This window comes from Ostrea edulis, chromosome 3 (genome assembly GCF_947568905.1).
Source record: "Ostrea edulis chromosome 3, xbOstEdul1.1, whole genome shotgun sequence".
In the NCBI taxonomy this organism is placed as follows: Eukaryota; Metazoa; Mollusca; class Bivalvia; order Ostreida; family Ostreidae; genus Ostrea; species Ostrea edulis.
The window spans coordinates 24155466-24168781 of NC_079166.1; the positions used below are offsets into that span (position 1 = coordinate 24155466).

At 36.0% G+C, this 13316-nt stretch overlaps 3 protein-coding genes across 3 annotated transcripts; 1 reads left to right on the forward strand and 2 right to left on the reverse strand.

Annotated features, from left to right (window-relative positions):
- The first annotated feature begins 176 nt into the window (after positions 1-176).
- LOC125674761 (ATP synthase F(0) complex subunit B1, mitochondrial-like) lies at positions 177-3450 on the forward strand. The gene is made up of 5 exons (XM_048912038.2): positions 177-353; positions 1045-1173; positions 2170-2247; positions 2906-3007; positions 3223-3450. The coding sequence occupies exons 1-5, from the start codon at positions 177-179 to the stop codon at positions 3286-3288; spliced, it is 552 nt and encodes a 183-aa protein (XP_048767995.2). The 3' UTR covers positions 3289-3450.
- Positions 3451-9030: 5580 nt separating this feature from the next.
- LOC125674759 (complement C1q and tumor necrosis factor-related protein 9A-like) lies at positions 9031-12086 on the reverse strand. Its single transcript, XM_048912034.2, has 2 exons — positions 11979-12086; positions 9031-10428 (listed from the first exon to the last, which is right to left on the reverse strand). Exons 1-2 carry the CDS (start codon positions 12079-12081, stop codon positions 10010-10012), a joined length of 522 nt encoding a protein of 173 aa, XP_048767991.2. The 5' UTR covers positions 12082-12086; the 3' UTR covers positions 9031-10009.
- A 135-nt stretch (positions 12087-12221) lies between these two features.
- On the reverse strand, positions 12222-12878 carry LOC130053499 (uncharacterized). Its single transcript, XM_056160823.1, has one exon. It carries the CDS (start codon positions 12876-12878, stop codon positions 12222-12224), a length of 657 nt encoding a protein of 218 aa, XP_056016798.1.
- Between the last annotated feature and the right edge of the window lie 438 nt (positions 12879-13316).

Below are 13316 nucleotides of genomic sequence, written 5' to 3' on the forward strand. Positions count from 1 at the left end.
CTTATGCCACACTCATAAACATTTCAGATTAATGACTTTGATCTGTATCACAATACCATATCAACATTATGCATATCAGGCTTGCGGTCAATTTAACTGATTCATTACTACATTGGTACTCTGCTAGTGTTTCTTTTATTTTAGTTTATAAAATTTTACATTCAAATTGTATGTATATGTTTACAGGATTCTACGTTCTAACTGTTGGTGGGTTCGCGGCCGCCGTTGCTAAGGGCCTCATTGTCAGCACATATGGCCTCGCCTACTTCCTGTACGCCCCTCTTCTTTGGGGTTTTACCCGATTGCCACCAATCAGGAGGAATGTGGACAACAGAATACCACAGCTTGTTAAGGTATGTCAGTCTATACACGAACAGAATACCACAGTTTGTTAAGGTATGTCAGTCTATACACGAACAGAATACCACAGCTTGTTAAGGTATATCAGTCTATACACGAACAGAATACCACAGCTTGTTAAGGTATGTCAGTCTATACACGAACAGAATACCACAGCTTGTTAAGGTATGTCAGTCTATACATGAACAGAATACCACAGCTTGTTAAGGTATGTCAGTCTATACACGAACAGAATACCACAGCTTGTTAAGGTATGTCAGTCTATACACAAACATAATACCACAACTTGTGGTGGTATGTCAGCCTATACATGAACAGAATACCACAGCTTGTTAAGGTATGTCAGCCTATACACGAACAGTATACCACAGCTTGTTAAGGTATGTCAGTCTATACACGAACAGAATACCACAGCTTGTTAAGGTATGTCAGTCTATACACGATAAAGGTAGGTCCTCTTCTCATAGAACTCAAGCAGGTAATTCTTACCCCACACAATGATTACTACCCCACTTATAAATATGTGAATACAGATATTCAGGTTTGGTAGTGATCTGCGTGAAAATGTTCTGCATTTTTTGGAACAACATTAAGTAAACTATTTTATCAGTTTGAGATTCTGTCACAATTTTAAATAGGTGAAAACTTATTTGATACATACATGTCTGCTTTATTATTTTGTAGAAATTAAATGACGTTTATTACATTAACCCAATACAAAACAAGAAGGATCATGTAAGTGCCTGCATCGCCACAGCACAGCAAACCAAGGACATGATTCAGCAGCTACCCAAACTCTACGACGTACAAATGGTGAGTATTAAACTCTGTAGGAGGGCTGAAACAATTCACCTAAGTATCGATACTGTTCAATATAAACGCTCGATCCAATGTTTGATTCATTGCCTTGATCTTCGGTTCCATACATTTTGAGGTTTGGTAAAATACATTGGGCTTGACCTGTACTTATTAGTTTTCATGCATGAGGGACAGAATGGTGTCCGATAATGGTCAGGCTGTCGTTAGTCTCGAATCTGACAAAAACAATCATGAACTTATCAGTTTAAACTACAGAGACAACGGGCATTTTAACGTTCAGAGGTTTTGGAAATAGCTTAGTTTTGAAATTGTGACTGAGTCGGCGAAATTACATGTTTTTCTAAAGTTATTATTGGTTTCTTCTATAATATGCATGTATCGTATTGAAAATATTGAATCGTGGCGTAAGTATTGCAATATGCATCGTATTGTAAAGGGGGCGTATCGTTTCAGTCCTACTCTGTATATCGTCGTGATACGGCAGCTGCCCGAGCTCTACAACATATGATTGATGAAAGTTATACAGTGTAAATGAGAAATGTCTGTGCTCAACAAAGTACAAATTGTTATTTAACCAATAGAAATAAATGGAAAGTTCTTCTTATCAAGAACCTCAAATGCTTAACATGTCGAATTCCTATGTTAGAGTGTCTATTGTTCTCATCTTCCTTTACGTGGAAAGATTGGGGTCATTAAAGTAAAACATGTAATGAAGGGAGGGGCAATATCTCACAACTTTTGAACATCACAGAAATAATCACAATTCCTAATATTTTGCTCTAATTACAACCAGAATAAGCTAAAAATATATATCCTACACATCAAATGTTTTGTTTTTTGTAGCAAATGACCTTATGTTCTTACATAATGTACCGTTTCATAGAATGGCCTTATGTTCTTACAATTATAATGTGCAGTTTTATAGTCTCCAAAATTAATTTGTTGTAAGTAAATAAAAACTGAATGATGGAAGCATCTGTTTTCTTTCAGGAAAATGTAGATTTACAGCTAGAGAATAACTACAGAGACAGGCTTAAACAAGTATATGGCGAAGTTAAAGCCAGACTGGTAAGATATCTGTTCCCTTTCTTCTGATTTCAGGTAAAATATCAATGATACACTGTTACATTTGCTGCTCAGTGCATTTGCTGTATAAATGTGGTTTCTTAATATACATATCAACACTTCCTGTGAGTTATGTCCCTTTGCAGGGTCAGCCAAAGCCCAGTCTTAGAAAAGCCAAATTTGCCTTTTTTATCCTACCAAATTCAAAATATTACAATTCGTAACTTAATTATAGCTAATTATTAAATTTTAATACAAGTTTATGGGTTACCCCACCCAGCCATTATTGTTGACTGCAATTGAAATGTCAAAGGTATAGATCAGAAAGTTGCAAAGGCCAATGGAGGGAAATACAATTTTTTCACTACAAGATGGCAGACAGGGGACGTAACTTGTGTGAAGTGTTGAGACCATGTATGATCTAAAGATTTAAATGAGTTTTTAAAAAGCAGAATCTGATCAGATATTTTGATGACTTGTTATGACATCTGATTGGTTTTGAAAAAATTATTGTCTGCTCCAATCTGGATGTCTGTGTTTGTGTGGAGCCCCATTAAGGGGTTAATGTCTCTGTTAATCTAGATGTTTGTGAGGATCAACATTAAGGGATTGACTTCTCTGTGGGAATACTAGTTTACTTAAGTGTGGCCTTTGTTGACAGGATTGCCAGATGTCGCTAGGAGTGACAAAGGCGGAGCTAGAGAAAGATCACATGATCCAATGGATTACAGACCAAGTCGTCCAGAGCATCACTCCAGATCTGGTCAGTAAAGGGCATCAGAAAGGTCTGACACCCTCCTCCTCCTCCTCCTTGTCCATCCATAGACATAATTTGTCCAGAGTAGATCTTTAACACTGATGAACAGATTTGATTAAAACTTAATGTATACACTCTAAACATTCTTACATGACAGGTATAATTCTGGTGGTATTTTGATTCAGTTTTATTGATTCTGTTCATTTTATGTATTTCTATAGGAAAAGAAGAACATCCAGTCATGCTTGACTCAGCTACAATCTCTCTCCCAGACAGCCAAGATATAGCTAGCCATCACTCGGAACTGTGTGGGGACATTACTTTATAGACAACTGTTGAAACAAAGTGTGTGAAGTTTATAGTAACAACTCCAATGTTGCTTTGAATGATCTTCAGTACCGTGTATCGATTGTGAATAAAATCAGTATACACAGTACTTCATGAGAAAAGCAGGTTCTTTGTTTCTTTATTAAGGATTTCGTCTGCCGTGGAATTGTGTGGGATCTTGTCCAGTCAGACATGTAAATCTAGCACTTGCCAGAAAGGTATCCTGCTATTTTCTCAGAAAACTCCTATTAATGTTCCAGAATGATGTCTTTTTCAGGTTGAGGATTCGAGAATATCAAGCAAACGGTTTGTAATTGTGAGATCTCATGTTCATAGCATTTTTGTGGACGTTTTCTATGGCTTACAAGCCACCTAGTACTCGGAAAACCATTACGACAAAGAGTTCACTATTTCTTTTAATGATCATGCACAAAGTGATATAGTTCACACTGACAACGAACTAGATTGTAGTATTTCCATTTGTTTATTTGCTTTTCATGTATATGATAACATTTTGTTATATAGAATAATAAGTTAAACGCATTAAAAACTTATGAAGTTAATTAAACTCCAAAGAAGACGAGAAAGAACAGTTTTTGTAAACTGAACTGCAAAGGTAAGTCTGAATAAAGAGCAGAGAACTGTAATGAGAGGACTACAGTTCATAGTGATAGGAATACAAAGTAAATTAGGTTAAACAGTTTAAAAGTGCGGTAATGCCAATATGGTAGATGGATATAAAAATACTATTAAGAAATAGTTATTAAGTGTAATCTGAATCACTCGGGATTTCACTTAATTGCTGTATTTTGTACAACACGTCCACACATGTGACAGCCAAACATTCAGAACCTTGGTTATATCTACATGTATATAAAAAAAAGTATAAGAGTAATATTAACATTTTAATTCGTGAACCCGCTATCCTTGGCGAAGAAATATTTGAGAAGGAAACGATTTATGGCATTTTTCAAGATCTAAAGAAAAATTCAGTTATAAATAGACGAGGAAATTTTGTCCGAGAGCATACCTACAATGAGCGTTTCGTATAAACGGCCATTGCGTCGTATACAAGGACATGGGGAAAGATGGATTGCAGAACATAATCAGGTTGCTGAGACCGACGTCATATACAAAGATGGAAACTGACGTGAGTAAGTTCACTTTTCGTTTGTTTGAATGACAAGAAATACTAGAAGTGTAAGAAAGTAATAATTACACAAATGTGCCACTCAAATGAAATTTTGATAGTGAATTTTCTATAAAATTGGCTTGTTAAATTGTTTCAAATCTGACACGTGGTCAGTGCCTCCCGCTTTTTTCCGAACTTGTAACCTCCGAAGCAATGTAGATTGGAGATTACGAGCAGGAATTGTTGAGAGGATGACAAAGATTCATCAATCGACATTTTCTGCTAATTTGACAGGTTTATTGCTTCAGGTTCACTCTGATTCTATGAAGTTATTATTAAATATATATTCAATCACAAATATGTTCGATATTCGTTCTTTCATTTTTCAATTTAATTGCCGTCAGTTACAGCTTCTATTGCTTTAAAGCACATTTTTAATATTTTATCTGATGGACGTAAAATCAGTTTGAGGAAATGTGTTTTCACTTTCAGACATTTCTACAGCTGTATTATGAATTTAAGGTTTTAAATAGAATTTGAGTACATATTTTGAAATGATAAATTACACTTGCAAGTTATTGGAAAATTGTATGGTTAGAAATACAAAATTAATGCTTTAAACCACGTTTTTAAAAGTCGTCATTAAAATTGGTCCGATAAGTATACTGCTATTATTGCGCTTGTGACCTGTTGAGGTTAAGAACTGATTTTTTTTTAAACCACTAGCTCGGGTTCATCGGTTGTTCTAATAATGTGTGGTAGTTTGGGTTTTACTTTTACTTCTGGATTTCGATCACGATGTAAATTATTCACCCGTTGTATTTGACCACGCCCGCTTTATCTTTTAGCCAATAACTTTAATGACAGTTTCTATTGTCTAATTTGCTATATAAAGCCATGCAGCTTACTATTCGGGGAAGCGAGACAGCTGGCCTTGCTAGCTACTCTTCTCCTTCCATTATTCCTATTTTGGTATTACGTTTTGTACGTCTACTTTGCCCTTTTTACTTGCTAAATAATTATATTACCTTTGGGTTGGGAGGTTTCTTGATAGTTTCTAGGCTAAGTTCTAGGCTTTAGGAGTGTGTATTTGTCACATTCATACTGGTAATAAATTCGTAAAGTGTTATTTCTTTTATTTTCATTTCTATTTGAATTTATTTTCAAGTTTAAAATCATAGTGTAGTTGGGTCGTTTCGGAGTCGCCACTATCAAAATAAAATAAAACAAACACAACGCGAAGTACAGACTATACGAACGCCAGACCTGCTACAAATGATATTTTTTAAAATGAATTTTAACTATTAATTTCCATATAGTTTAATCTAATCAATAACCAAAGAAAATGTGTATGTTACCACCCCTTTAAAGATGTCAGACATACAAAAACAGATATATATCAACATAAAAAAATCGCAATTTTTTTTATTTTATTCAGTGAATAAAATTCCTCTGAAAGATATATTTCTATCATGCGCAAAATTTAATTTAATAAAGATTTTGCAGAAACCTATGACATCACATGGGGATCGATCAACCTTAAGGTGCAACCATGTCTTCCCTTACCACTTTGTTTGCACATCAATGAAATCAAAGATACCTCTAAATTCAATACAAATATTTTTTTTGAAAATTCATTACTTATTAATGATACCAAGAAAACAATTATTCAGCACATTTGATTAGAACAAACTATATATCAATTATCTGAATCAAATATATCTTAATTCTATTAATGTGCGCAATATGACATCGTTGGTGTCGAATAGAAGTCGAGATATTATATCTAGAATTATCTAAAGAGATGGTGCGCAATAATTAAATGAAAATGTAATTTGAGTGTATGTTAATTTGGCAATCAAATTAAAATAAGATCCTTCTGCAGTGTAACGGTTGAGGAAGATCTAATTTTAATTAGATTGTTAATTTGACATCTCGTGGTGTACCATATATACTACTCAGAATTTGATAAGGATCACTAGGTTATATGTGTGTAATTTACCACGAACATAACAAAAGACATAAATTTGACTCAGAAACGTGTTTACTCAGGTTATGAATGAAAATTCATGAACGGTATGAACTTTTATCAATACGGAATGCTTGAAATCTGATAACAACACCAAAAGGCATTTTATTACAAAAGGTTAACAGCAAACCAGAGAAAGAATTACACAGTTTTTGGGGATAGTCCATCATTACACTTAGTCGATGAAGTGTCAATACCGGTTATGGCCTCCCCTTGCTTCAATGACGGCTTGACAACGTCGAGCCATGCTGTTAATAAGCACCCGGATGTTTCCAATGGGAAGGTTGTACCACTCTTCCACGAGGGCGTTTCCGAGCTCTGCCAAAGTCGTGGGTTGTGCTGTACGGCGTGAAAGGGCAACCTGCAGCATGTTCCATACATGCTCAATCGGGTTCAAGTCCGGCGAGCGCTCTGGCCAGTCCATACGGACAATTGTCTCCTGCTGAAGGTACTGCTCCACCACCCTGGCGTGATGAGGACGGGCGTTATCATCCATCAGGATGAACTCAGGGCCAACAGCACCAGCGTAGGGTCTGACGTAAACATCGATGATCTCATCCCGGTACCGCACCCCGTCATTGTTCCTCTCTCCAGGACATGAAGATCTGTTCTTTCATCCCTGCTGATTCCACCCCAGACCATGATGGAACCACCACCATAACGGTCATGTTCACTGATGTTGGCATCATGGAAACGTTCACGTTGTCGTCGCCACACTCGGTGCCTCCTGTCTGTAAAGTCCAAACAATACCTGGACTCATCGGTGAACAGAACTTGAACCCAATCGTTCTGTGTCCAAGTGACATGATCTTCAGCCCAGTCCAATCGCTCCCGCCGGTGTCGAACAGTCAGAGGGACTCGAACACATGCCCTTCTCGAGTTGAGACCTGCATTGTGAAGCCGTTTCCGTATCGTCTGAGTGGACACATTCACCCCCGAGGCGTTCAGGAGGTCGTTACATAGGCTGGTTGCTGTCCAGAAGGGATGGCGTCGTGCCTGAAGAGCCACAAAATGGTCTTGGCGTTGGGTTGTCGACCTCTGACGACCACCCCCATGTCGATGTGCTGCTGTACCAAAAGTTTGATGTCGGTTCCAGGCCCTGTTTACAACGCTTTGGCTGACGTTTGGTGCATTTGCAACGTCACGTTGTGAATAGCCAGCGTCAAGCATTCCAATACATCTGCCCAGTTGTTCTGTCGTCAGGCGACGTCTTACACGTTGATGGGGCATTGTGTTGATAAACGTAGTGTAAACACTCAAGTGAGTTTGAAATTTTAGAAAGAATCAGACACCGATGCTTGAGTGAAAATCGTGCAATGGTAGCAAAAGCATAAACTGTGATGAGAAACGCATTTCCCATGGCATGAAATGCACGTGCAAGTTTGTTGAAGACGTTTTTTTTTTTTATTTCACTACTTGGACACAATATTGCCAGTTATGCAGTTATTAATTTTTTAAACATAAAAATATATATGATCCTTATCAAATTTTTAGTAGTATATGTACGCATCAATACTTCGCACGAGTAACGTCCCTTGTTCGCCATCTTTCAGTTAAAAATTGTATTTCCCTATGCTGGCCTTTGTAATTTTCTGATCTGTAGCTTTGACATTTTGCCATCACTTGCAGTCAACTACAGCAATGCTCCAGGGTGGACAACCTATTAACTGGTATGTAAACTTGATAATTAGATATAATATTCAGGGAAGAAATGTCTCGCAATTGGTAAGGTAAAAAATGAAAACTTATTCACCGATTGACCTTTGGACAATCTAATTAAAATCAGACTTCTTAGATCCGCGCCGTGTACTCTATTATATAGCGATTGTGAGCGTATCCTAGGATCTGATTTTAATTAGATTGGACCCTTGGCTGACCCCGCAAAGGGACGTAACTCACGGCGTAGTGTTGATTCTTGTATTACTAAGAATATGTATGTAGCCCAATAAAGGAACTAACGGGAAGTCAGTGAGTATACCGCACCAGAAATGTAACGTAAATCCTGGTCCACGCGGCACCAGAAATGTAACGTAAATCCTGGTCCACACGGCACCAAAGATGTAACGTAAATTCTGGGACCCGTTTTACAAAACAACTTACGACAAAGTCGCAAGTCTTAAATTTTATTACACAGTTATTACTTTAAATGAATGAAGTAAAACTTTTCTGAAGCTTAATTTTCAACAATTTTTACAAAAATATTTTGCATTTGGAGCGAATGATCTTACAATAAACTGGAAAATTCCAGTATGTAAAGTTGGTCGTAAGTCGTAAGTTCTTTTGCACCAAGTCCTGATCCATACGGCATGTACCAAAAAAGAAACGTAATAGTATTAAGTGTATGTTTGTGTGTGTGCTGGGACTGAAATAAGTCTAGCTTCTCCCAAAGCACAAGTTCTTTTTGTCTTACAAAAAGAGCTCGCTGTCAATAGTACTTGGGATCAGAAGGGCTTATTATAGTACATAAATTATGAAACACACTGTTTCCGTGTTGTGCCCAGGTTTGGTATTGATTCCTAGACTATGTTCAACACCTTGTAAAGTTTACAAATTTATTAAAGCATAAATGAATATGGTTTTGGAAAAGATGATAACAAATAATAAGTTTTCCCATGAAAATGAACGAATATAATCAGAGAGAAATGTAAAATATACCCAAAACAAAAGATCACAATGACGAAAAATATGTACCGTAATGATAAGAAAAATCTAAAGTTAGAACACAAATGAGCTCCCATACACTGTCAAAAATAAACAGTTTACTACACCAGCGTGCTCCACACACCTCAAAGTAATACAGTTTAAGGCTAAATATAAATGCTGAGATAGCATACAAATATATAACTACTAACTATGAAAAATACTCAGGTAAGGGATATCTAATTCTACCTTGCACTAAGTAACCTTCGACTCTGCTAGGATATATACATAAATTATATTATGTCAAGAAAACTCGAACTCATAAAGACTGTATCATAATTCTACGTTAGTTTTACTTATTGCAAGGTAAAAAAAAAAAAAAAACCCTGATATACGCAATTGCATGAATAGAACGGATACGAAGTTCTTGTAAAAAGTCGAAACCTAGAGGTTCTTGATCCAAGCAGAGAGAGAATAAATATCTCGTGTGTTTTTGCGTTATATATTAGACCCCAATAAAATACTAAAAATAAACGCTTAATCTGATCAGCCAACATTAAGCCGTTTAACCAATGAAATTGCAGAAAACAAATAACCGTAATGGTCGAGAAGACGGTTAAAACTGCGGGTATAATGGATTACATAGAAAAGTGAAAGGTAAATATGTGAAACATCGAAAGATTGACTTTATACAGTATAATCTTAAATGAATAGGAAGTATTATATAGACATATAAAGTACATTTTGTATAAGCATGCATGTCTAACCAACATCAAAAATCTGCTCTGACAATCTTAAGTTTACACGAAAAGGTGAAGATAATCAAACAGTGATCAATCTCATAAGTAACTCGTATTTAAGCATTTTCGCCTTATCCCTGTCAAATCAAAAACCCAGAGAATGTTGTGGTTGGTACGCTTTTGGAACTGTATCCCGTTCCCGCTGTATACTGTACCCAAACCCGATCTCTGCGTTTCAATGAAAGGGTGGCCATGTTTGTGCCAGTTTGATAACTGTAGGAGTACGAGTAGTTTATTCTACCACTGCCTCCTTTGTCCCTGGCAGTTACTTGAGAGTAACCGTTGAGAGTGATGTCGACGTTGATTTCATTGTCGCTGTAGGAAGTAATGGAGACGTAGAACACATAGACCCCAGCAGAGGGCGCTGTAAAGACCCCGGATGAAGAGTCGTAGCCAGCGCCCTTGTTGTGCAATACTTTGTTGAAGACCAATTTACCAGAGGACCAGCGTGTATTTGATGACGATACTCCTGCAGTGAAGCCTACTCTTTTTGAAATATCTGAAAATATATAGAAAAAAAATCATATTTTATTTTATATATTATGTTCAAAACTAAGAACATTAATGGACGGTTATCATGAGCCGTCCACTATAAATTACTTCGCAATGTTTTCCCTTGAACGATACTGAATTTATTTATTTCCATGGACACTTTAATAGATCATTTGAATCTTTGATTATAAATTACATGAAATCATGTAAACCAGATCACGCCTTCATTAAAGGTAATATCCCAGTTTTAGTGTTAATTGCCACAATTTCACAGGTTCAGAATTGATTACCACAACTTCAGTTTTAGAATTTATTATCACAATTCCAGTTTTAGTATTAATTACAACAATTTCAGTTTTAGTATCAATTACAAAAAAAAAAAAAAAAAAAAAAAAAAATAGTTTTAGTATTAATTACAACAATTTCAGTTTTAAGATTATTTACAGCAATTTCAGTTTTTAATATTGATTATAACAATTTTAGTTTTAGTATTAATTACCACAATTTCAGTTTTAGTATTAATTACCACGGTTTATTCCCACTTAGCCATCATTTTGAAAAATCCTATTCCCACATAGCCAACATTTTGATTTTTACACCTGAGTGATCAGCAAGCTATAGTCTGTTTTCACAGGTAAATGTTTTACCTGAGAAGGATAATTACTAAAGTGAGATTAGATTGCTGTTCTCAAAGAGTATTTGGTAGATAGGTATAATTATGATCACTGATTTACAGAATCACAAGCCTGAAAATTATGAGATCTTAATTATTTTCTGGACTGTCTTGATTGAGATGAGATTGCTGTTCTCAAAGAATATTTGCTAGATAGGCATAATCATGATCACTAATTTACAGAATCACAAGCCTGAAAATTATGAGATCTTAATTATTTTCTGGACTGTCTTGATTGAGATTAGATTGCTGTTCTCAAAGAATATTTGCTAGATAGGCATAATTATGATCACTGATTTACATAATCAGCAAGCCTGAAAATTATGAGATCTTAATTATTTTCTGGACTGTCCATTTTTTCAAAAAATCATTTTAAAGAAAAATGGCCAATCTACAGGTGCAGGTCAACTTTTTAGAGAACGGTAGAGGAGGATTTTATCTTCTTAATGGTGGATATAAGTATTCAGTGAGGACAAAGAAGACAAACTATTATATATCCAGCAAAATAAAATTCATAAATAGAAGGAAAACAAACCAGCTCATTATTTGAAAAAAGATAATTTTTAAAGTTATTTGATTATAGAAGTCATAATATCATTAAATGAATTATTTAAAAAAGGGACAGAATCTCAATAATATATTCTATCATTATACATGTATATATCCTACAAAATATTCCTATTGCCTTATTCTGGTTATATCTGAAAACAGACTATAGCCTACCTGTAATTAAATTCTTTTGTTCTCTACCTGCACCCAATTCCCACTTAGCCAACACAGAGGTACCTGTATTTTTTCAAAATGTTGGCTAAGTGGGAAGACACCATTACCACAATTTCAGTTTTAGTATTAATTACCCAAATTTCAGTTTTAGTATTAATTACCACAATTTCCCTTAGACATGTTGTTTTTGAACCATTCTAGAGATAGTACCGCCGCCGCCATTTTTAACTGATTCTGTTGTGTGTCTGCCAACTCTGACTTCATGCTCTCTAAAGTATTATTTGTTTCTTCTGAAAAAACAAGAAGACAATCAATCACGCGTGTCGTCCAACACGTACGACTACTGGCGGGTAAGATTAATTAAAACTAGAAACAAAGACTATGTTGTAAACTATTTCATTACCTTATAAGTGTTCGGACATATTTCTAACTATTTCTGACACCATGCGACCCTTCTCTTCGATTAGCTCTGGGATGCTCTGATTTACATCACCCAGGCGCTTACTTAGGTCATTAGAACGTTTGTCAACATTTACCACAGCCATGGACAGTAGACGCATGTTGACATTGATACCTGACAAAGCCCCAGTGACGTTTCTTTCTAAAGAATCTAGATTTCCATTCATTTGTCTTTCGAACCTCTGTTGATCTTTATGAAGATTCGAAATAGCATTATTAATTTTTATGTCTGTCTCATTTTGTTCCTTTAGCACCGTCTCTATTTCTGTCAAGGTTTCCTTTAATATCTGGTTTTCTAGTTTGAGCGCCTTGATATCTCTCTGTGTGGACTTCATGTCCTCTTTCGATCTTATCAATATTTCATCCAAACTGTTCTGCAGTTTCAACGTGTTATCCTTAAGTGTCACCATCTCCTGCATCAGACTGTGGACGTGTTTCACCAGATCGATTCGAATAAGGGTTTCTTGGTTCAGTAGTTGTCTGAAGACATCCTGCCCGAGAGCCACCTTGTCAGCCACGTCCGTACCTGTGGAATTCACGGAGCCTGTGGAGATAGTTGTTTTCAGAGTATAGCAAGCCATGATAATCCATAACAGCTTCATTATCAACTATTTGTGAATCCTTCGAAGCTTACGGTAACTGATCGAGATTAGTGAATAATTGCCGATTTTATACGAAAGAATGCAACAGGACATTTGAACTTTGATTGAGTATTTACTCTTAACACGGCTAAGGGGGTACGCGATTTAGAGAGGAACGAGGTGAGGATGTTTTATTTTTAGAAGGTATGTAAGTGTCCCTAAGTTCGAGGTGCTTGGTTAGGTATTAGAATGTGATGCTTTCAGGAGGTCGAAGATCAGTTCCAAGGAGATTCATACATGACTCTAAGTGCTCTCCAATTACAACATAATCATTAGAACAATAATCATTACGTAATGAGCTCGACAACGATGTTCCGAATATGTTAATAATATTTGAAATTAAAATTGGAAACTTAATGATCGTAGCGTCATTCCTGTACTAGACGTACAAACTAGTGA

Excerpts from the sequence above, each read along its gene's own strand:
- LOC125674761 (XM_048912038.2), top strand. The coding sequence starts at position 177 with ATGTTTACAGGATTCTACGTTCTAACTGTTGGTGGGTTCGCGGCCGCC. Across the intron at positions 354-1,044 it reads GAATACCACAGCTTGTTAAG|AAATTAAATGACGTTTATTA; the intron begins GTATGTCAGTCT and ends ATTATTTTGTAG. Across the intron at positions 3,008-3,222 it reads AGAGCATCACTCCAGATCTG|GAAAAGAAGAACATCCAGTC; the intron begins GTCAGTAAAGGG and ends GTATTTCTATAG.
- LOC125674759 (XM_048912034.2), bottom strand. The coding sequence starts at position 12,081 with ATGAAGTCAGAGTTGGCAGACACACAACAGAATCAGTTAAAAATGGCG. Across the intron at positions 10,429-11,978 it reads CATGTCTAAGGGAAATTGTG|ATATTTCAAAAAGAGTAGGC; the intron begins GTAATTAATACT and ends ATATATTTTCAG.
- LOC130053499 (XM_056160823.1), bottom strand. The coding sequence starts at position 12,878 with ATGAAGCTGTTATGGATTATCATGGCTTGCTATACTCTGAAAACAACT.